This window comes from Apium graveolens, chromosome 6, assembly GCF_009905375.1.
Source record: "Apium graveolens cultivar Ventura chromosome 6, ASM990537v1, whole genome shotgun sequence".
In the NCBI taxonomy this organism is placed as follows: domain Eukaryota; kingdom Viridiplantae; phylum Streptophyta; class Magnoliopsida; order Apiales; family Apiaceae; genus Apium; species Apium graveolens.
In genome coordinates this window covers 86470352-86493504 of record NC_133652.1, presented here as the reverse complement: position 1 = coordinate 86493504, position 23153 = coordinate 86470352, and the positions used below count along the sequence as shown (strand labels likewise).

General features: G+C 32.8%; 4 protein-coding genes across 7 annotated transcripts; 1 reads left to right on the top strand and 3 right to left on the bottom strand.

Annotated features, from left to right (window-relative positions):
• Positions 1-4088: 4088 nt before the first annotated feature.
• Positions 4089-6265, top strand: LOC141663969 (putative polygalacturonase). Its single transcript, XM_074469814.1, has 6 exons — positions 4089-4268; positions 4354-4680; positions 4811-4931; positions 5035-5209; positions 5291-5361; positions 5448-6265. The coding sequence occupies exons 1-6, from the start codon at positions 4191-4193 to the stop codon at positions 6149-6151; spliced, it is 1476 nt and encodes a 491-aa protein (XP_074325915.1). The 5' UTR covers positions 4089-4190; the 3' UTR covers positions 6152-6265.
• A 225-nt stretch (positions 6266-6490) lies between these two features.
• On the bottom strand, positions 6491-12926 carry LOC141663970 (mitogen-activated protein kinase homolog MMK2). The gene is made up of 8 exons (XM_074469815.1): positions 12696-12926; positions 12439-12605; positions 11004-11178; positions 9486-9615; positions 9262-9399; positions 7933-8265; positions 7235-7418; positions 6491-6847 (listed from the first exon to the last, which is right to left on the bottom strand). Exons 2-8 carry the CDS (start codon positions 12470-12472, stop codon positions 6675-6677), a joined length of 1167 nt encoding a protein of 388 aa, XP_074325916.1. The 5' UTR covers positions 12473-12605; positions 12696-12926; the 3' UTR covers positions 6491-6674.
• A 649-nt stretch (positions 12927-13575) lies between these two features.
• On the bottom strand, positions 13576-16171 carry LOC141663971 (protein BPS1, chloroplastic-like). Of its 4 annotated transcripts, none has more exons than XM_074469817.1 (2): positions 16027-16171; positions 13576-14901 (listed from the first exon to the last, which is right to left on the bottom strand). In XM_074469817.1, exon 2 carries the CDS (start codon positions 14887-14889, stop codon positions 13831-13833), a length of 1059 nt encoding a protein of 352 aa, XP_074325918.1. In that variant the 5' UTR covers positions 14890-14901; positions 16027-16171; the 3' UTR covers positions 13576-13830. The 4 variants fall into 4 exon arrangements, with proteins under 4 accessions (XP_074325918.1, XP_074325917.1, XP_074325919.1 ...); XM_074469816.1 differs by having other exon boundaries at positions 13576-15164; positions 16027-16115; XM_074469818.1 differs by lacking the exon at positions 16027-16171 and adding an exon at positions 14978-15981.
• A 1048-nt stretch (positions 16172-17219) lies between these two features.
• On the bottom strand, positions 17220-21313 carry LOC141667232 (putative serine/threonine-protein kinase At1g01540). The gene is made up of 8 exons (XM_074473641.1): positions 20601-21313; positions 19614-19718; positions 19402-19524; positions 19142-19312; positions 18934-19063; positions 18597-18806; positions 18305-18499; positions 17220-17426 (listed from the first exon to the last, which is right to left on the bottom strand). Exons 1-7 carry the CDS (start codon positions 21146-21148, stop codon positions 18338-18340), a joined length of 1449 nt encoding a protein of 482 aa, XP_074329742.1. The 5' UTR covers positions 21149-21313; the 3' UTR covers positions 17220-17426; positions 18305-18337.
• Between the last annotated feature and the right edge of the window lie 1840 nt (positions 21314-23153).

The following is a 23153-nucleotide window of genomic DNA, read 5'->3' as shown; positions in this document are numbered from 1 at the left end:
TATATTAGAAAATAGAGAGTGTATTATAATTTAATATTTACAAGATCATCCATTTATCTTTCATACTCTGAAGTTGATTCATGATTTCTTCATTTTTAACTATTTGAAAATTAATATATGTTATCAGACAATAATTCAACCAAATATCTATCATTCTTTTTCGAAGCATAAATTTAACAAATTTCATTGCTAAATAGCTTCTCACGACTGTTGCAGTTGCAATCGGTAGAATCAGTAACAATTTTATCAACATATAAATTCAAGTAAACTCAATATTTTTTATGTTTTTGAACCATCTTTTGAGTAAGATCAAGGATATTCTTCAAATTTTGAAAATTAACATTATTTATCATGTCAACTATATAATTATAAAGTTGGTCTTCGAGTTGTAAAAGGCGAATTTGATCAAATTTTGAAGAATGATTTCATAATAAAAAAAATGGAAAATTGGCTATTGAGATTCCGCGCGGTATAAATATCTCAATTTGAACTAATTTTTCCTTATTAAAAGCTGAAAAAAAAATCTGCAAATTTAGGCTAGGAAAGTAACTCCATATTATCCATATCAAAATGCTCGTTCATCTATTTCAATTGATAATCGATTATAGCATTTAGCAAACTAACCTTAATTTGCAATTTATTTATCCATATTACTAATAATATTTTCAAAAAGCAATTATTGCCTAACCAATTAATTAGCATTTTCGCCCTGTGATTATGGCTTTATTTATTTTTAGACATGGAAGCCGTTTTATAAGTAACTTATAAGTGTCAAATTGTATATTGCCAAATTATATTCTATATATAATTTGATTAAGGGAGTTTAGGTGGTACTATAAGATGGTTTGGTCGTCAATCAAAGATCCTAAATTCCTAATACTTATCTACCAAACAAACAAACACTACCAAAAAACCATATGTACTAGATTTGCAAAAAAATCCTAATACTTATCAACCTTAAAAAAAAGAAATACAAAAATCACAATAAACATTAAGTTGTAAACAAAATTAAAAAAGTCACACCAAAATTCACCCAAAATCTTTTTATTAAAAATTTTTTAATATAAAAAGTAGACAAACTAAATTAAAATTTACTATACTCACTATTTGAAAATTATAGAGTCAACAATATAAAATTTTAGTAAATTAAAAATTACAAAAAACATAAATTTCATGAGTAAAGCAAATAAAGTAAATAAATCCAAATTAATACTAATAAAAATAATATTATCAACTTATTTATGATAATTTATTAATTCTCATATTTTCTATAATTATCTTAATATTGTATTATATCATATACATAATTGACGTAAAATTTAAAAATAAAAATTTATTTGTATATTGTATAATAAATTTATTAAGTGACTGTGTATAAATTTAATAATCTTTATATTCTATATATAATTTGAGTAAGGGAGTTTAGGTTGTACTTTAAGATGGTTTGGTCGTCAATCAAAGATCCTAAATTCCTAATACTTATCTACTAAACAAACAAACACTACCAAAAAACCATATGTACTAGATTTGCAAAAAATTCCTAATACTTATCAACCTTAAATAAAAGAAATACAAAAATCACAATAAACATTAAGTTGTAAACAAAATTAAAAAAGTCACACCAAAATTCACCCAAAATCTTTTTATTAAAAAGTTTTTAATATAAAAAGTAGACAAACTAAATTAAAATTTACTATACTCACTATCTGAAAATTATAGAGTCAACAATATAAAATTTTAGTAAATTAAAAATTACAAAAAACATAAATTTCATGAGTAAAGCAAGTAAAGTAAATAAATCCAAATTAATACTAATGAAAATAATATTATCAACTTATTTATGATAATTTATTAATTCTCATATTTTCTATAATTATCTTAATATTGTATTATATCATATACATAATTGACGTAAAGTTCAAAAATAAAAATTTATTTGTATATGGTATAATAAATTTATTAAGTGACTGTGTATAAATTTAATAATCTTAAAATATGAAATTTTCAAAAAACAATACAACAACTAGAATAAAAATAATTATTTTAATAAAATAAGTTTTAGCAACTAAACAGAGTTAGAGGTGTCATTTTATAATTTTTCCAAAAAAATAAATTAATTTAATTCAATATTAAAAGTTCATATAAAATATTTATAAAATATCACGTGCATTGCAAACAGATTTCAAAGAATTAAAAAACAAACAAACAAATAAGAAGAACAAATACATAACAAAAAACTTAAAAATGTACAAATAAATTATATTAATTAATACACCAAATATTACAACAAACAAATATTACATTAAAAATAACTAAAAAGCGAAAAACAAATCAAAAAACATATTAGGTGTAAAAACAGTATAAGCAAAATTTTAAATGTTTTATATACATAGGCGTCATTAAAATGAAAAATTAATAAAAATGATAATTTCTGTAATAAAAGTAGTAGACATACTCTATAAAATAAGAATTCACGTTTAATTGGAAGTTACACCAAAATTCACCCAAATTTTTTTTATTAAAAAGTTTTTAATATAAAAATTTAGTTAAAGTAAACTAAAATTTACAATATTCACCATCTGAAAATTATAGTTAAAAATATAAAATTTTAATAAATCAAAAATTACAAAAAAACATAAATTTTATGAGTAAATCAAGTAAAGTAAATAAATTCAAATTAATACTAATAAAAATGTTATTATAAACTTATTTATGATAATTATAAATTCTCATATTTTTCTATCATTATCTTAATATTGTATTATATCCAGTGCATGGCTTAAAGTACAAAAATAAAAATTTAATTGTATATGGTTTAATAAATTTATAAGTGAATATGTATAAATTTAATAATTTTAAAATTAGAAAGATATAAAATTTTAAGCAAAAAACGATACGACAACTAAATTAAAAAATAATAATATCAATAGAAGAAGTTTTAGCAATTAAATAGAGTTAGAGATGTCATTTTATAATTTTTCCCAAAAAATAAATTAATTTAATTCAATATTAAAAGTTCATATAAAATATTTATAAAATATCTTACGCATTGCACGGGGATAAAGCTAGTTGTACATGATGGGCAGTATTCTAAAAATTGGCTGATTAATCGGAGTTCGAACGGGTTCCGTCTCGATTAATCGTTAATCGGGTCAAAATAAAAGTTGGGCAGTTCGAGAAAAATTGGCCAATTCAAAAATCGGTCAAATCGGTCAAAGTTTAAAATTAATAAAAAAAATTAAGAAAAAATTAAGTTTTTTAAAATAATAATTAAAATTTAACATTTAATAACTAATATTAATAATAATATATTAATATATTGACTCTTTTACATGCAGAAACAGTCGTATATTCTTGTATCCCTAAATCCTCTACACAAATCCCTAATTGTTCGATCGATTCACAATCTTAAGATGTTCTAAATTTATTCAACAATGATTACATCTTTCTTATTTTTATTGGTTTGTTCTACCGTCACTCGCTTTAATAATTAATAATTAATCAATAATAATTAATTAGTATAAACACTTAAATATCAGTTATGTATCAGTGATGATGGTTTTTTTATATAAATCTTACTACTTAAAGGTCAATATTGAATTAATGATATGTAATTTTAATTCTATAAATCTTATAGAAGATTAGGGATATTTAAATAAAATTATTTATTAAATAAATTACTTCCGATTAATCCCGATTTTGGGTTTTAAAAAGAATTGATGCCTCATGGTGGGGATAAAACTGAGCATGTTCTATAGATCACCCGTGAAGTGGGTCGGCAATAATGGGGATGGCAATACCGAAGAAGTTCACGAGAAGTGATTACTTTGGTGGGAAAATTCCCAAAAAGTTTTGGTGGTATGCGCCCCCACTAACCACTTATCAACCCCCAATATGCCAAAAAAACTCGCTACCCTACGATCTTCACAGGTTCACAGTTTGTTTTATTCAGTATAGAATTTCATCAGCCTACTATTACAAATTTACAATATATACATAGAGAAAAGTTAATCTTGTATTTTTTTGGACGGTCCAAGTTATAAAATGAGGGAAAGAAAATTGAACCTGACATGATAATTGTCGAAATGTGATGACATGAATTCTGAAAATACAAAAATCCCCGTCACATGTAGTGCGCCACGAGACTAACTAGCAACTAACATTCAGTCCTATAAATATTGTTTCTTCGCATGCTTATTGTTTTACCAAACATATTCCATTCAACATTCTCAAGAACAATGGGCTCCCTTTGGTGCAATAAATCTCAAGTAAGTCATTTCATCTCTGTTTCTGGCAGGGCACATTATGTGTGTTTCTTGTTCGTTAACAAGTTGGATTGGTTTGCAAATTCAGGTGATGAAGACAATATGGGTAATTATTGTGTTACTGTTAGGAGTGGTTGAATGCAGGAAAGCAAGAAGAATTCAAGAAACACTGGAGTACTATGCTATAAGCTGCAGAGCCCATAGTGCATCAATCACAGACTTTGGAGGCGTTGGTGATGGGAAAACATCGAATACCAAGGCGTTTAGAGAAGCTATTTCTCAGTTAAGCCAGTACGAATCAGATGGTGGATCTCAGTTGTTTGTTCCTCCTGGACAATGGTTAACAGGAAGTTTTAACCTCACTAGCCATTTTACGCTTTATCTCGCCAAGGATGCTGTGCTTCTTGCTTCCCAGGTACTTTTCTTGTCCCTGTTGTTATGTCATTGTTAAGAAAGAGCCTCTTGCACAATAACACACACAAAAAACTCTGCTGCTACTAATCTGTGAGTTACTATTATGTGTTTATGCACACTGAATGGTTCAGGAAATTAGTGATTGGGCGGTCATTGAGCCTTTGCCATCTTATGGTCATGGAAGGGACACGGCAGGTGGAAGGTACATCAGTCTCATTTTTGGGACAAACCTCACTGATGTTGTTGTTACAGGCAAGAACATTCACCAAATTAACTTACAATATCCGAACGTCATAAGTGTAATGAATTAATTGCATAACATCTTTGTTGATGCCAATGGCCTGTTTGAAACCAGGTGAGAATGGCACAATTGACGGTCAGGGTGCTCTCTGGTGGCAACAATTTCACAGGAAGAAGCTCAAATATACCCGACCTTATCTTATTGAGATTATGCATTCTGATAACATCCAAATTTCGAATCTTACATTCCTCAATTCTCCATCATGGAATGTTCATCCTGTTTATAGCAGGTAATTTACATTTCCAGATCTCACTCCAAAGTTCTGATATCCTTTCTTCCTAGTCACATATTTTTATTATATGTTTTACAGCAATATCATTATCCAAAGCATTACGATATTAGCTCCAGTAACATCACCAAACACAGATGGAATAAATCCAGGTTAGTAGACTAACCTATTTTCTATTAACCCCAAGATCAGCACATTTCGTTTCTTAAAATGCCTTACATTTTATGTTCATCTATAGATTCTTGCACGAATACAAGAATTGAGGACACATACATAGTCTCTGGAGATGATTGTATAGCAGTTAAAAGTGGTTGGGATGAATATGGTATCTCATATGGTATGCCTACTAAACAACTGAGCATAAAAAGGCTCACATGTATTTCCCCGTACAGCGCTGCAATTGCATTAGGAAGTGAAATGTCAGGTGGTATCGAAGATGTCAGGGCTGAAGACATCACAGCCATTAACACGGAATCAGGGGTCAGGATAAAAACTGGAGTGGGACGAGGCGGTTACGTGAAAGATATTTTTGTAAAAGGCATGAACTTGCATACAATGAAATGGGTATTTTGGATGACAGGAAACTATGGCTCCCACGCTGATACGCATTATGATCCTAATGCTCTACCAGTGATTCAGGGGATCAATTACAGAGATATCATAGCGGAGAACGTGTCAATGGCTGCTCGATTGGAGGGGATTTCAGGCGATCCATTCACTGGAATATGTATATCTAATGCAACAATAGGGTTGGCAAAGAAAGCAAAGAAGGTGCCATGGACTTGTACTGATATTGAGGGAGTTACAAGCAGTGTTGTTCCTCAGCCTTGTGGTTCATTGCCTGATCAAGGGCCAGAGAAAGTTGGAATGTGTGCACTTCCTACTGAGAATTTATTAATTGATAATGTTGAAATTAAGAAATGTTCTTATAGAATGGGATAGGACAAGCTTGTTTATAAAATTGTATGCCACATCTAATTTTCATATGTGTGTATTTAAGACCTTGAAGTGTAAGCAGGGATTTTAGAGGATAAATTAAGGATTCATTTGCCAAAATCATATCATTTTACCCCATCTAAAATGGGCGTTTGCAGAAATAACTAATGGTAACCACAAATTAAAAGTATTATCAAAGCTGGGAGTAATTTTTCTTCATTATCTATTTCCCTGTGGAAAAACCAAGCAACTTAAAATGATTACGTACATGGAAGGACATTTCCACCAAGGTAAAGACTTAAAAATACTCTGCAACTAAGAACTGCAGCATTGAAATATTTCAAGTTAAGAATGACAAATGAATCTTAATTTCAATAGTGGGAACAACCTGGTTCACCCTCAATACATCCATTCTATTTATTTGATCATTTCTACTTGAGGATCATTCTTAATTGGTTTTCATACAATATTAATTCATGTTGCAACATCTATAAGTATTCATTTGATAACAGTCACTATAACATAATACTCAGAGAATCGGATCAGGATTGAACTTTACAGATTCCTTCCAGATAAGTTCCTTGATATTTTCTTCAGTGCATGTTGGCTGCTCGAAGTCAAAACTGAAAGGGCGAGGACAAACAGGTTCCTCGTTTATGTCATGAAGAGCTGCCAAGTATGGGTGGCAAAGTGCCTCCTCAACTGCAAACAACCCAGGTAACTGTTATCATTTACACTATGTGTGTGCAGCAGCCTAGTTTTTAACATGAGTTTTTAAAGCTTGGCATATCCGTTTTTCTCAAAAGGAGCTTCCAATTTGCACAATCTCCTATTACCTGTAAGCTTAATTTAAGTCGCATGAACATATACAGTATGTCCAAACATTTTTTAGTTTATGATGTGTTGTAAGAGAGCAAATTAGAACTGAAACCTGTGTTTTTCTTTAACTTTTTAAGCTTTGGGCTCGGTTTTACTGGTCAGTATAACATCCAAAATAATCCAATAAGTATTTTAACCGAAAATTAGCAAGTTGTTACTGCTGAAGACTAACTAAATAACAACACAGAAGTAATGTAAGTAAAGTTCCACCTGTAATGCGTCTGTTGGGATCAAAGATGAGCATTTTTTCCAGCAAATCTAGAGCTCCGGGAGATTTGTTAAAAAATCTAGCAGAGAATTGTTGCTTTGGATACTGGGGAAGCTGCCTCACGTATCTTCGAGCATTATCACTTCTGAGAAATCCAAGACTGGCATCGTCAGGTGAACCTATGAGCTTTTAACAAAAAGGATATGCATAAGTTATCTAACCTATTTGAATATGAAGGCAAGAGGAAAGCTTACTATAATCTGCTGCAAGCATCTTTCAGAAAAAAAAAACTATAACAAACAAAAAAGAATCTAAATATTTAAATAAAAAATTTCAAATCTTCGATTCAGTTAATACAAGCAACATCTTATTAGAAATAAAGGAAACAACTTTGTTTACAAAATCCCCTTTTTTGCTTTTCTTAAGTTAAGTTTGTTGCCACTAGAAATTAATTTTCACGTAACTTATATTTGAAATACTTGTTTTAAAAATTTCTTAGTTACATTTCAATAATTTGACATTAACAAAAAAAATGCATGATTCCGGCACACTTGTTATCCTATTACATTCGCCTACTACTGAAATGATATGCATGACTACTTTCAGTCCTTGCTTCATAATCTAAGTTAAGCTTGAGAACAAGACATTGCCGATATTGTAAGTTTGTAACTGACATCAAGTGTATTCTATCATGACATACCTCTGTAATTAGTCTCAGCTGATGAACGTAATCTTTCCCAGGGAACAGGGGCTGTCTGGTCATAACTTCTCCAAGTATGCAACCAACTGACCAGATATCAATTGCTGCAGTGTACTCTGAGCAATTAAGGAGCAATTCTGGTGCTCGGTACCAGCGAGTAACAACATATTCAGTCATGAAGTCAGTTTCAGAAGTTGTCCTTGCAAGGCCGAAATCTCCAATTTTTAGGTCACAATTTGCATTGAGGAGCAAATTACTCGGCTTTAAATCACGATGCAAGACATTTGCAGAATGAACATACTTCAGTCCTCGCAATAGTTGGTAAAGAAAATACTGCACAAGTGATACAGAATTAGAAACTCTTATGTCAAATTCAAACATCATATCATGGTTTTCGTTATTATTAATTGAATTTAAGATTTAATTTTTTTTTGTAGCTGATCATTACTCATTGGCTAATGTAATGCATATCTCTTTAGATATAAGGCATTAGTATATCTTACAAACAAGAAAAAGGTCAAAGTACTACATCCATGATGTATATACATCTCTAAGTTTACAGAGTAATATTATCATCAGCATTTTGGATCTTGAACAAATTCTTGTTCTTCAATTTTTCATTAACTGTAAGTCCAAAAGCTTGACAGTTACAATTGAAAATTATCCACAATGTTTGATGAAGGTAAATGTCTCATTGCAGTTCTCAGATATATATGTAGACATGCATAATAGTGCTGAAACAATATCCAAAACAAGCTTTCAGTCTAGCTACTAAAAGTAGACCACGGGTGAATTAACATTTTAATAACAATAAATTCAAGGTTCTAAAATCTATACGTATCAGTCCTGGCACTAATTTTTGTAGTTACAGTTAGACTGTCGTTTAAAAAGCAAAAGATTATTTACCATCAATTGCAGATGACAGATGAGCTATGGTGATAACCCCAAATACAACACATTAGAATTTAGAATTTTCGTAAGACGTAAGTGACCATTCGAAAGGAGCAAAATAATATGAGACCAAGAGTTTTTTCAGATTAGAAAAGCTTTATGTATATATTATGACAAAAACACATAAAAAGTTGTGGCTCCTAGAGAGCTGTTGCATGCTTTATAGGTCTTGACACAATTTTGTTTTGTGGTGGTGAGTTAATTTGTTTAAAATTAAAAAAGTAGTTAACGAAAAAAAATAGGCTTGCTAACCTCTATTATGCCTCGAGAAAACAACAAACAGAACACGTACTTTTTTGTGATTAATCTATGAGTATATGACTAAAGCGGTAATATATGGAACAAATTTCTGCAAGGAACTGAAGAGCGAGGTCAAACCCGACAATGGTCGTCAGTGAGTTGCTGGTTAGAGCGAATTATTTGATGAAGATCTGTGTCCATCAATTCATAAACAATGTAAACATCATTGAAACTTTCAATCTGTGGAGGCCTTATGATGTCTTTAATTGCAATTACCTGCAGATGACCATGAAAACAGACAGTACACAATGAAAGGTCTGATATCTCAAAGATGATTAGCTGTGAAAATGAATAAGACTTACATTTTCATGATTCATGTGACGAAGAAGTTTAATTTCCCGAAGTGTCCTTTTGGCATCTATTCGGTTGTCAAATGCATTACCGATTTTCTTGATGGCAACTTCCTCACGCGTATCAGAGTTCATGGCAGCACTAAAGCAATTAAAAAAATTGCAATTTACTTTACGTTGTTGCTTTCAAGTCAACTAGATAATACTGTATGCTTAGCTTTCATGTATTTCTTGAAAAATAGTGCATATTACATTAACCTAGAACTATGGCCTATAACTTATTTATGGACAGTAGTACACTACACAATTTAAGACTCAGAAACCCGTTCAACTGTAATGAGTTTAGCTTTAACCTTACAAGTAACATAAAAGAAAACAAACTGCGCAACAAGAAGTTAACACTTGATTGTGCTTTATATTTGTTGAAGCGGTAATGCATGATATATATACCCAGGGATATTCAGCTTGGAATTTGATAGACTAATGTGTAGGTCTATTTCATCTGTATATGGAGTTCAGAAGCAAATTCCTCAGAATACATATTATTAAGTTCGATGGAGCATCTGCAGTTGCTCTTTAAGTTAAAGCATATCAGCTTCTAAAATAGTAGGTCAGGTCAAAGTACATCTACCCTCCTAGATCCACCTTAAGAGTACGAATATGATATACCGAATATTTTGGTTTAGGTGTAACAAACTTATCAGCTTAAAAAACAACAAAACTAATAACAAAAAATTTGCTTAAGCCACCCTCTGTTATTTCATAAGATTGAACTTAGTAACAAAATAGTAAGGAGGTAAGGCACTAAAATTAAAAAATGACTCAAGATTCAACAAAATAACATTTGCTCCCAATACTCCATAAAATTGAACCAAGAAATTTCATTGCTGACCGGCAAGCAATAATCTTATATTTAAGACTTAATTATAATTTAAACCTTGAAGTATGACGTTTTGTACACATGAACCCTTAAAGTTTAAATTCATACACATTAACCCCTTATGTAACAAATGTGTACATCGTGACCCTTGATCCGACAAAACACTCTTGAATCGTTAAATGTCACATTCTTGAGCTAGGTACTGGGGGTGGAAAATTGTTTTTTCACCCCGAAGTTGCAAGTCCGTATCCCGCCAAACAAAGGAATTAAGCTTTGAAGAGAAAAACAATTTTCTAGCCACAATACCGTGTCTGAAAATGTGACATTTAACGATTATTGGAGCAAGGGTCAGGATATACATATTCAGTACATTAGGGGTTCAAATGTATGAGTTTTTTCTTTAAGGGTTTATGTGTACACGACATCATACTTTAAGGTTCAAGTTATGATTAAGCCTATATTTAATTTGGGGTCCTTTTTCTTATCTTGTGTGATCGCCTAACTTACAACGCTGCACTAAGTATAAGTTCAAAGATTTCAGGTTTCCTCACCGAATCACCCTACTTGCATAAAACCTCATTCTAATCAACAACCAGTCAAAAAACTACAAAAATCGAAACCACACACACACAAAGTTGAAGAAATCTTACCAAACTATACCATAAGCACCACGGCCGACAGGGCGGATTGGAGGAACATATTTTCGAGAAACTTCAAAGAGATTACCATAGACATTGTACTGAACATAGCGTCCACCATGAGTAGGCACACCTTTGATATGTGTATGATCAGCTGTAGCTGCAGAACTTGACTCCATAGATTCCTCTACTTATCAAAAAATCACAAAAATTACTCAGAAACTCAACAAAGATGACAACTTTAGCACAGAACAAGAACAAGAAGCTACAAAATTTAGGAAAGAAAAAGAAGGGTATTTTCCAATCAAGTTGTTGACATTTATTTAGTGGATTATGGTGGAAAATGCAGACGGGTGTGACATTTTTTACACTGAAAAAAACAGGAAAATCAAGAAAAGTAAAGAGAGAAACTGTGAATTGTAAAAGGGGGGGGGGCACTCTTTTTGAACTAAAAAAGAGATGATCATCCGTGAAGAGTGACAAGTTTCACGTGTGAATGCATTACTTTTTGTAGTTTTTATAAAGAGGGTGATCTCTGTATATGAATATGCGTGTAAGTTTGATGGAAGGTGAGAATGATGGACTCATAACCCTCACACCACACACTTATTTTTATAGGAGGTTGACTTGTAGTTTTTACAACATAAGAGAAGGGTCAATATTTGCTTCCATGTTTTTGCAAGAAAAAGTAGGACTTGTAAAAGAAAAGACTCGATGTTTTGTTTCAAGAATCAGGAATTTGATAGCTTCTGTTGCTTAGACTGTAAATTATAATAATTGCTTGATTTCATCATCACATAAACTATTACATTTCGTGACATTTACATAGTACGAAAATTCTGACACAAAATTAAAATTTTGGCTTCTGACCTTCATAGTCTGTAGTTGTGTGACCAAAACCATAAATTGAAATTTATAGCTTTTCAAAATATTAAAATTATGAAAATTTCTTTAATTTCGTGTACAACATATGCATGGAATTTCATCTTGCGTTGGCATTAAAAAAATTATATGGTAGTATTAGTATTACCTTGGAAATTACATATGTGCAACAGAAACAATAATGCGATGAGGAAAATGAAATGATTTTAGTTCTGCAAATAAATTAAAGCAATTAGTGAAGGCTGATGAAGATACATCCAATTTTGTGGGGACAGATGATGTTGCAGATGCGAGAAGTTCTTACAGGTAATTATTGCCAGCACTCTTAACAGGTCTGAAGGTTAAACAAGATGTTCTTTTGAGCAGGCTCATAAGTCTAATTTCTTAGTGTTGTGCTCTTGACCGAGTGAGCTAGATGTTAGTATCATGTTTTAATGTTATGAGTTTAAAGTTAGTTGTTACGTATGGGGCTTTTCAGTTTACGATAGGCATCCAGAATGTAAGATTTGGTTCAGACCCAGTAAACATAACATGTTTAAACCTTCGGATCACCTATTATAATTACCAGAAAAGACTTCAAAACGCTGACCATAGGGCATGTGTTTTTTGGTACTGCTGTATTCTTGATCTCTTCATACTTGCATTAATATATGCACCAGATACTTGCTGCAAGCCTGGAATTCAAGGATATTGAATGATGTGCATGCTCTTGCGCGGTAAGTGTAATGCATCCTGCATCCATATATCAATACATAAACAAAATGAACCACTTTTGTTTGGTTTCTTCCACAAAATTCAAAGAGAAAAGGTGAAGCACTTCACCTTGAACACATTCCAGATGCTGGTGCCTGGCTGCCTGACCTATTAAGACCCACCCATAACAAAATGTTCAAAAACCTAACACCCAAATAAACTTGATTAATTATTCAGTATCTGCTGTTTTATTTTTCTGAAATAATGCCATAAATGAACTTTTATATATACAGTCCAAGTGGATAGGTAGATGATCAGTCGCCCATGGCAGTACTTCTTAGATGTAAAAACAGAAGCATGTGATCATGTGCCCATATTTGACCAGAGTAAAGAGTGAACCCCACCCATCCTCTCCCCTCATTGTCTGTAATAACACTGTACGTCATCCAAATAGTACTACTTCACTATAGAAGATGCTTGCAAACATCAAGTTAAGGAGGCTCATAAGGCCAAAACAAAACATTTAACCCAAGACGGATATGAAGCCAAAAGTTTAGTAAGTGTCACCTAGCTGCTGAGGGTTGCATTGTTCCTTGCCTTGCATCTAACAAACTTTTTCCTTGGTTTGCAACATAGACTTTCAATTTATTCAGTTTTTAACCACGTTTGGCTGGACATCTGCTCTGTAATCTGTCTGAGATGCATTATTATACACTATTAAGACTTCTGAAAATAAACCTAAGACTAATAGGTTTCAAATTTTATATACTACGATCATTTTATATATATATACGAGTAGCTTTGAACAAGAAATCAAGGAATCACACAGATCAAAGGACCGCCCATCATTCAACATTGCCATTAAGTCTTGATAACATGTCTGACTAAAGTCATCCACCAATGGTGAAGTAAGTCCTTAACTTTTTTCAAATAAGCTGATATAAACACCCTAAAAAAGTTCAAATATATCACATTACTACTACGGCCAACAAAACAACAAATAAGCATATAACATACAAATATAATTTGCTTTATCCATACTTAAAAAAGTACATAACATGCCCAGGACAAACATTGTAGACCATATACATACATTTGATACTGGATGAGCATGCAAATACATATGAAACACGCGTACACTAATATATAACAACCGACTACCTACACAACGTCTATTCTTACCAGCATAGAAAACCTTTCTTATAACCAGATTACACTGAACCTCCAACCTATACTTATGTGTATACAGGGCAGACACAAAATTTCACCTTGCAACTTGCTCTGTGATGTTGTTCATCTGCTTAGGGCAATAGCCATCAATGCCTGCTCTGAGGCTACAAAGCAAAGCATCACGTCCCGTCAAAAGAATTTGGAAGAAGCCATCCACTTCCTTCAAAAGCATATCTACACCGTCTGAGAATTTAGCTGCACTCTTCCTCAAGTCTGAAATGCAATTCCTGAACTCTTTGGCTTCAACAGAGTTAGTACCATCTTCAACTAGGGGGTACAGCTTCTTGACAATTATATCAAATGTCTGGAGTTCTTTCAATACAGTAACACGACCAGAGGAATATGAATTTCTAACTTCTCCATTAACAAAAGCCTGCAAACCAGTGAAAGCCTCAGCCCAAAAGTATTTTTCTGGAACCTGTAAATCCATCAACTTCATCCCAGAACCTGAAAATGCAGCCGCAAATATTCTGCACACAAAGACAGTAACTACTTTAACACCATACAAGGCTCGCATCAATACTTTCCCTTTTGACGAGTTTTTAACTTTCGGTTCGTCAAGTGTTGCAACAAGATTATCTAAGATAGTAAAACAATTCTTAGTTCTTGAATTTTCTGAAGTAATATGCTGTTTCCAGCCATCAAGAGAAGCACGTGCACGTATAAATTGGTCAGAAGGCATAGAATCTAAGTTGTGCAGGACACATCGGAGGAAGAGGTGGCCTTGGTTGAGCCGTGAAAGTTCCGCCGAAAAAGCAATACATATATCAAGGAGCTTAACACTATTGTCTAAGTATACATCAATCCATTTTTCATCCCAGTCAGCTACAGGAAGTTCAAGAGTAGTTATTAGTGCTTTTATGTCGGTATGAATATCACAAAGTGACTCCATTGCAAATCTCATCCAAGATAATGTCAAGACATCTTCTCTGTTCTCTGGTGTAAGCTTTCTCAGTCTCTCTGCCAAGGCTTCCTCAAAATTATTTACAAGAGCAAGCAGCCTTGGGGAAAGATATGATCCCTTAGGTAATATCATGCGAAAAGGGTTTCCAAAGGGGAAGAGAGGTCGTTGTGGTTCTTGAGGACGGCTCATTTTAATGTATTACTGCAACACATAAATGCAAGTAAGATATTTAGGTCTTTTATTCAAAGGAAAAAACAAATGATCAAATATATCACACCAAGTATGTATATATCATTTGGCTACGGCCAAAAAGGTTACATCTGAACTCTTATTGCCCTGCATTCTGTGAAGCGGGTACTGTCGTTCCAAATCGTGGTACAGGAACGTAGATACCTTGTGTATTTCACTACAGGTATCATTCCACATACCCGTTTTAGTCCCGCGTACCACACTTATCCACATTCCTGACAAGCATAACACAATATGGATTATGTGGCAACGGGGAATCAATAGAGCTAGTCATAACTGAATGTATGCCCAGCACAAAATAGTGCGGGCATCGAACTTGTCATGAATATTTTCAAATTCACCAGGCACGCTGCACTTCAACGTAGAATAACAATCATATCTTCATTTCCCCACTTCACAAAAAAACTGTTCTGCATAACTAGAGTTACCACTCAATTTAAATGCACTAATTAACTTTCTTATCAGAAATTAAAAAAAGGTTGAAACTTTATCATGTTCAACAAGAAACTATATAATTCACATGAACCATATCCAGTAGTAAAGAACGACTTCTTGTATAGATAGCTAAAGAAATCAACAACCATTTAGCGCTTACGGAATAAAATAAGAAAGCAGAAACAGAGTCCCATCATTTAGTTTGCAAATTTTCCATTATTTTCATCGAATTAATTTAGCCCAAAACTTATCATCTAAATCAAGAAAAAAACTGAAACGATGCGAACCCTTTTGGGAAGACATATAAAACTTGAAGCTTCAACTTACAGTAGTAGTCCTCAAACTTGAGAACAACACAAGTATACAAATAAAAAAAAACAAGATTTAGATTACAATTGTTACTTATACCCCCCCCCCATTCTAACAATTGATTTCCACAGATATATTTTATATATAACAGATGAATTCATCAAAGCAAGAAATGCATATTTAATAGTAACTTGAACATTTCTTAGTAAATTCATCTTAAAGACACGAACTTTGTCTTCAAGAGATAATTAAATAAAAGTTAATTAATCAAGTATTGATCTCTATATTACAAACTAAACCGTTTAAATAAACATATTTAGAGAGAAATCGAACCTGATAATGCGCAGACGGCGATTAAGAAAGTTGAAGACGCGTAGGAGAGATGATTAGGCCTTTTTTCTTTTCTTTTATTTATTTGTAAAGTGGTCGTTTTATAAAGTGATTAAGCTGATGATATTATTTTACACGTGTTGGTATTTTACTGGAACCATCTCGATATTTCCTTTATTTTCCTTTTCCTTTTTCGATATTTTATAATTTGATTGGTGGAGTGCCCTGCAGACTTGGATAACGTTTCCTATGGCTATGGGGCTGTAGGCGCTGGGCTGATTTATGTAGCTGCAAATTTAACATACTCGATAGCCGATATTAAATCCTGATTCAAATCTGGAAAGCCAGGCAACCCATCTGTTTACCTGACGATTAGTAGTGTGCGTATGATACTTCCGTATTTCATGCAGTCGAATGCAAGCAACTTTAATCTACTTCAATCATAAACACCTACAAATACTTACACAAAATCCGATTCAATTAAGGTTCGTGTTCCTTTTTTTCTTGTATAATTATGTCACATCGTTTTCGTGTTTTGTATATATTAAATAAATATAAATGAAGTATAAGATTTTTTAGATAATTATTTTTACAAAATATATTAATCATATATTACCTGCAATATTATAGAATCATGTATTATTTTAAAAATAAGTAAAAAACTATTCATTATAAACATTAATATTAATATATAATGAGAATAATATTTCTGAGATTACGTCACCTAAATTTCCTGAAATTAAATAAAAATCTCATATGCCTATAATAGGGTATTATCGGGATCGCACAGAGTTACAACATTTACAAAAATGTTATTAACATTATTTTCATATCAATTATAAAATTATTTATATCATAAACTTGATGTTGTTTCATGTACTTAGAGCCTAGAGACAAAACTGACACTACATTTCGATCCGTAATGTCCAACTTGGTTGTTCCTTTCATCAACACTTCACCTCCCTCTTGCCTACAAAATGTTGGGAATTTATTTTGTTTTTACGGCAATAAAAATAATTTCAATGGTGTTTTGTAAATGTATAGCTCAACCATACCTGTAACCGGAACCCCCAATTTTAAAGGGTTCAATTCAGGTTTTGTGTTAGGAGGCATGAGTAAAATATGGGAAGACATTTTCAATCATGGTTTAAAATTTTTGAATCTTGATGCAATTATTGAAGTGATTCAGGTTCAAGTGGGGGAGCAAAAAGGGACACCTTGTAGTTATAAAGAGAGCAGTAACAAACATTTATGTGATGAACATGCAATGACAGCTTGTTTTATGCTATTAAAGACAGAAGAGCTAAATGCATTAGTTAAAATGAAATCTTTTGGCACTTTCCAAATCTTGAACATGCAGCAACTGGATGGGATGAAATTCCCCTGCTTTGTCCAACAATGACCTGCAAAGAACAAATACAGCACACATTAGAATTTGGCATTTATAAGAAACTATTCTTTTATCCTTATACTAGCTGGCCATTTGGTCCCATCTTCTATACTTGCCAAACTAAACCAACTGTGTGCTTGTATCTCTTTCCTCTAGACCACAGATAGACAGGAGGAAGACGAGGAGCAGTTAACAAACTATTTCATTTTTTGATATACAGCAGACCTATCCAATTTACGACAAACAAAGTTCACCAATGACTCAACTAGACAGGAAGACAAGGAGCAGTGAACAAACCATTTCATATTTTGTTCTAGGAATTTTCTGGTATACAGCAGAACAATCCAGTTTTGTTCCATCATGTCACTGTTTGGATTGAGTAATGGCAAGAAAAAAGCCACCTGTTCCGAGTAACAGCCTAAAACAAACCACACTTGGACCTGAAAAAACTGGAGAATTGCTCCGAGGAAAACTCACAGATTTTTTAGAAAAGAAGCCTGTCTACTTCAATCTCATACATTGAAACTGCTTCACATTTTGAAACCTTAGGCTAATTTATGAATTTAAAGAATTGTACATTTCCATTAATATGTTCCAAATAGAAAATTTACGAAAAATAGATGCACTAAAATGTAAGACAAGAAAATATCAGCAAGAAAAACACAAAATAATTCATTAGGAATGAAACAATCAACTATCTTTTTATAATTCCTATAAGAATGTTGAACAAATATCTTGTATTATACAAATGCATCTCAATTATTGGACAAGTGGAAGAATATTATACAATTCTGTGAAGTTTGTAATGGTATAGCAAAAGAAGCTAAAACTAAAGGGCCAGAAGAAAGGAGAAAAAGAATATATAAAATAATCTTTAGAAACTAGCAGAACCTTCAGGCTGATGTGGTTAAAACATTCTTAAGGCTATCTCCTTGTAGTTGTCTGATCATAATCTCTACTACTATCTCCAGCTTCACTTGTATCAGATGCTCCATCATTGAGCTGTTTATCACCGACTTTCAGAGCAGAAGGATTTACTTCTTTAAAATCACGATGGGAACGTGAAGATTCTCCTGCTCTTCGTTCCTGCAACACAAAAAATAGAGGAGCGTTAAGAGGGACAGGAAATTTGAAGCCATTTACAAAAAAAAACTAATTTGAGAACAGAAGGGTGAGAATTTACCTCACGGGATAGCAAGTCATCTGCCTCCAGCATGTGAATGACATGGCCCATTTTAGGCCTCTTTTGAGCAGCTGGATCAACACATCTAAGAGCAACCAAAAGTATACGTTTTAGTGCTTTTGAAGAAGGCATCTCAGGCAACTTAGGATCAACCACCTCTTCAGATTTCCGACTTCCTACCATCGCTTTTAACCAATCAACCAGATTCACCTATAATCATTTAGTAATTTCACATGTTAGACATCCAAATCAACTTAAAATTAAGGGTTAAAAATCAAATGAACTTAATTAAGGGTTTCATGCTAATATAACCCCACCCATTTTTGTAACATTTTACCTCTCCTTTTGGCCGACTGTAGTCAACTGGGTTTCTCCCCGTGATTATCTCCATGATGAGTATTCCAAAACTATAAATATCACTCTTCTCATTTAACATACCAGTGCAAGCATACTCCGGTGCAACATAGCTGTAAAAAAGTACTGAGGAAACTAAGTAACTTATATCCACTTGAAAACTAAACCCAAAAGATAAAAAGAAAGCTAACCCAAATGTTCCCATCACACGAGTTGTCACATAACTACTTTCCGATCCCAAGAGTTTGGCCAGTCCAAAATCAGACACTTTAGCATTCCATTGACGATCAAGTAGTATATTGCTAGATTTAATATCTCTATGGACAACCTTTGGTTCAAGACCCTCATGAAGATAGGCCAACCTGCATTACCACATAATAAGGCTATATCAGCATGGAATTTGCAAACAGGATGATCTAAGAAAGAAACTCTGCAGCGCCTATCTGCATACCCTTTTGCAGTCCCCAAAATGATATTCATACGAATATCCCACGTCAAAGGGCTGGCTTCCCCTACATCTCCATGAAGCCACTGGTCTAAATTTCCGTTGTCCACGTAGTCATATACTAGCATCCTAAAAGACAAAATTCACATGAAACATTACTAGGGAAATCTGTAGAGAAAAAGTACAAACTTTAATAAATGCAAAGTAAATATAAATACCTATAAGCTCCTTCAACACAGTAGCCCAACAACCTGACAAGGTTCTTATGCCTTACACGGCCAATTACTTCCACCTCTACTTTGAATTCCCTCTCGGCTTGACCCCTAACAATAAATCAGATAAACAAGTTAAAGCATATGCGGGAATGATTATATAAATTATCCAAGTCAGAAAGCTGCCTATATTTAAGAAGTTGCAAATGAGTATGCTTCAAAATCCAACAAAACATGACAACAGAAAAGATCGATTAAGAATATACCCTCAGAAGGAAAGAGAGAAACAACATGATCCAATAATACACTTAACCATTTGCCTTGACAAGGTCCTTAATATTCATCTCATATAATAAATCATAACTAAATATGACTATTACTATCAGCATAAGCTGCTTACATATACAAGTAAGGATGCAAATATTACAATTGACTCACCCGGTCAAGAAATTGCAAACCATGTTAAGTTTGCAATTAGCTAGCTTGTCATTTTAACCTTTTGCACAATAAAGTTTAGAATATGGACAAGTTCCTGTTAAATTAGTTCAAACACACCACTGACACCCTAGATTAACTAAAAGAACCTATTATGGAGTTTGGACAGTCACATAGACTACACAGTAACCTCAAGCTGAAAAATAACTTCAAGTGCATAAATATGCATTGGAACACACAATTTAGGAACTAACTCTCCTAAAAACCCTAGTTGTTACGATGATGGCCTAATATGTACTCATATATCATGCTAAAACCGTCACTTTATTTGTATGGATTAGAACTCTTACACGAAGATGATGTGAAGTTACCGGTTCTCCTCAAATCTAAGTTGACAACAACACGTCGATAAGCAAAAATAAGCATGTCAATACACACTACACAAATCGAAACTCGCAAGAATAAGCATGTCATTACACTACGCAAATCGAAACAATTGAAGCAGCTAAAACATATTTCAAGTATTCAACAATCAAATTAAAATATCGAATACGATACCTATTATTCAACAAATTCTTAACCGCGACTCGAGTATTATCCGTCAAAACCCCACTATAAACAATCCCATAACCACCTTCCCCAATCACATTCTCATCACTCAAACCATTAGTAGCAGCCTCCAATTCTCTCAAAGTATACCACCTCCCCCACCCTAAATGCGACACTTCCGGCAACAACGATCCACTGCCTCCATACGACGCGGTATCATTACCACTCGTCGCTCTACTCTCTCCACTTGATTGCCGATCTGAAAACACCGTCACTCTATGCTCCTGTTTTCCGATATCGATCTGGATCTCCGGCACTAATTGACGCTGATGGTGATGATCCTCGTGCACAATCTCCTTCGATTCCACCGGTGTTTCCAGTTTTCCGGTCGGCGTTTTTCGCCGCCGACGTGAAGTTATGCATAGTGATAGTAAGAATAGAATTAAAACTATAATTGCTCCGACGAATATTCCGATCACTACTCCGAGCTTCATCCCGAAGATTGATGTTTGCTTTGATAGCTCATTGTTAACCAATGAAGCATCGTAGACTGTCATCTTATTAATTGCAATACATATATATGTTTGATTCAAGTTTTAATTTGGCCGGAAAAGTGAATTGGAGGTTTTCCGGCGAGGGAGCGTGGTTTTCCGACAAGTGAAGAGGGAGAGAGAATGAGTGAGTGATGCAATAAACTGAGTGGATGTTTTGTTTAGGTTTGTTGTACTTTGTATGTATTGGTGTGTTTTTGAGTGACGATATTGCCCCTCGGAAGTTTGTAATGACGAGCTTGTCCTGACAGACACTGTGAAATCATATGCCACTCAAATTGGTGTAAAGATTGGACCCACTTTTAACGGCTGAATAGTCGAGAGCTTGGGATGAGTGACACGTGGTAATTGGTGCTTAATCGACGGTTTAAAATGTTTCTGGAGTTGAGGTGAGTCACGGGGGAGAAATCACTAAAATCAGTGATGGAATATGAATGATTAACGTATTTAAACTAGGGTCACGGGAAGATTGGTTTCGGATAATTATGTCTAACATATTAAATACTTTATTTCCTTATTTTCATCAACATTCTTAAATTTATTTCCATCACTTATTTGCTTTCTATCTAAACTAGCGTTATACACATAATTTTGAGTTCATTGGTCGAGTTTGACGAAAATGTTATACTTCTTTTTTTGTTAGCAGAGTCAATTTTATTAAATTTTCAAATCATTTATTAGTACATGCAAAAATTTGGGATGAATATCATCCATCATCCACTCATCAACTATAAAATGAGTGTACCTCACTCAGCAGTGAGTCACCACCTTATTCACGGATAGTTTTATAAAATGCAGAGTCGCGTTTCAATCTCCTAACTCATGAACAGGTTGTTTGTATTCGTCTACCACCCTATTCAGATAAGACAGGTTGATCGATAAACATCTAATTACTTAAATAATCAGAAGCCAACACGTTGATCGATGAACATCCAATTGCTTGAGTAATCACACGCCAATCAGTCTCCAATATCGCCTTGTTCATCTATATCAAGCATTTTTTTTAAAAAAATATATTCATTTTATAATTTATGAGACTTTAAAAATATCTTCTTATTAAATGTAGTATTTTTAATATAATATAATGTATTTTTAAAAAAATTATGTTATTATAAACGTAAAAAAAATTTGTGTATGAAATTTACTTATTTATAAGGAACATTTTTAACCGTTAATGTATATACACAATAATTATGACCCTTTAAACTATAATAACTAAAGTAAAGTCAATTTCATCATTTTTCTAATTCGGATTGCATACTCGGTCATATTCGATTCAGATATTATAATATTCGATTTTGATCGATTCCAAATTATAATCGAATCTAGTATTTTTATATCATTTTTGGTTAAATTTTCTGTTCAGGTAATGTTCGGATCGGTTTATATTAATTTTTATATTATTAATCGAATTTTGTGATCCGAATCTCAGATCGAATATTGGTTCATCAATATCAGTTCGGTTACTCGGATCTTGACCTATTTTGCTAATAGTATACATCGCATTTATATGTGAAGAACTCTCTTTATCAACTATGTTGAGCTCGTTAATATCTAGTTATCAATTAATCATTTAATTAATGGGAAAGTAATATTATTAATATATGAACTCATAAATAGGTCCCATTTTCTTTTTTAGAACAAAATTATACAACTTTTTTTAAGTAAGGGAATATCAAGTATTTATAGAAAAGCCCCTAGTGGGCTTTCTTTCCTTTTACATATTTGGACTTCTAATTGTGCTTCCTAATCTATCCCTATAAATCTTTATCTTCTATTCGGGATTCGTGGCTAATATTTGTCCATCCATTCAAGTCTTAAAATCTTTAGATTTAAACTTGGTGCCAGCAAGAAATAATACGCAATCTCGTAAAAAATATGAAATACATGTTACCATTAAAGAATTATTTTTATTTACTTATTGTTATACATATATTTACTTACTATTATATTATTATTAATATAATATATTTTTTTAAGTATATAGACGTTTAGTCATTTATAGGTTCCT

Excerpts from the sequence above, each read along its gene's own strand:
- LOC141663969 (XM_074469814.1), top strand. The coding sequence starts at position 4,191 with ATGCTTATTGTTTTACCAAACATATTCCATTCAACATTCTCAAGAACA. Across the intron at positions 4,681-4,810 it reads CTGTGCTTCTTGCTTCCCAG|GAAATTAGTGATTGGGCGGT; the intron begins GTACTTTTCTTG and ends TGAATGGTTCAG. Across the intron at positions 5,362-5,447 it reads CACAGATGGAATAAATCCAG|ATTCTTGCACGAATACAAGA; the intron begins GTTAGTAGACTA and ends GTTCATCTATAG.
- LOC141663970 (XM_074469815.1), bottom strand. The coding sequence starts at position 12,472 with ATGCCCTATGGTCAGCGTTTTGAAGTCTTTTCTG. Across the intron at positions 9,400-9,485 it reads GTCACATGAATCATGAAAAT|GTAATTGCAATTAAAGACAT; the intron begins GTAAGTCTTATT and ends GGTCATCTGCAG. Across the intron at positions 7,419-7,932 it reads AGCTGAGACTAATTACAGAG|CTCATAGGTTCACCTGACGA; the intron begins GTATGTCATGAT and ends TTTTGTTAAAAG.
- LOC141663971 (XM_074469817.1), bottom strand. The coding sequence starts at position 14,889 with ATGAGCCGTCCTCAAGAACCACAACGACCTCTCTTCCCCTTTGGAAAC.
- LOC141667232 (XM_074473641.1), bottom strand. The coding sequence starts at position 21,148 with ATGACAGTCTACGATGCTTCATTGGTTAACAATGAGCTATCAAAGCAA. Across the intron at positions 19,719-20,600 it reads AAGAATTTGTTGAATAATAG|GGGTCAAGCCGAGAGGGAAT; the intron begins GTATCGTATTCG and ends ATTTATTGTTAG. Across the intron at positions 19,064-19,141 it reads CGTGTGATGGGAACATTTGG|CTATGTTGCACCGGAGTATG; the intron begins GTTAGCTTTCTT and ends ACTTTTTTACAG.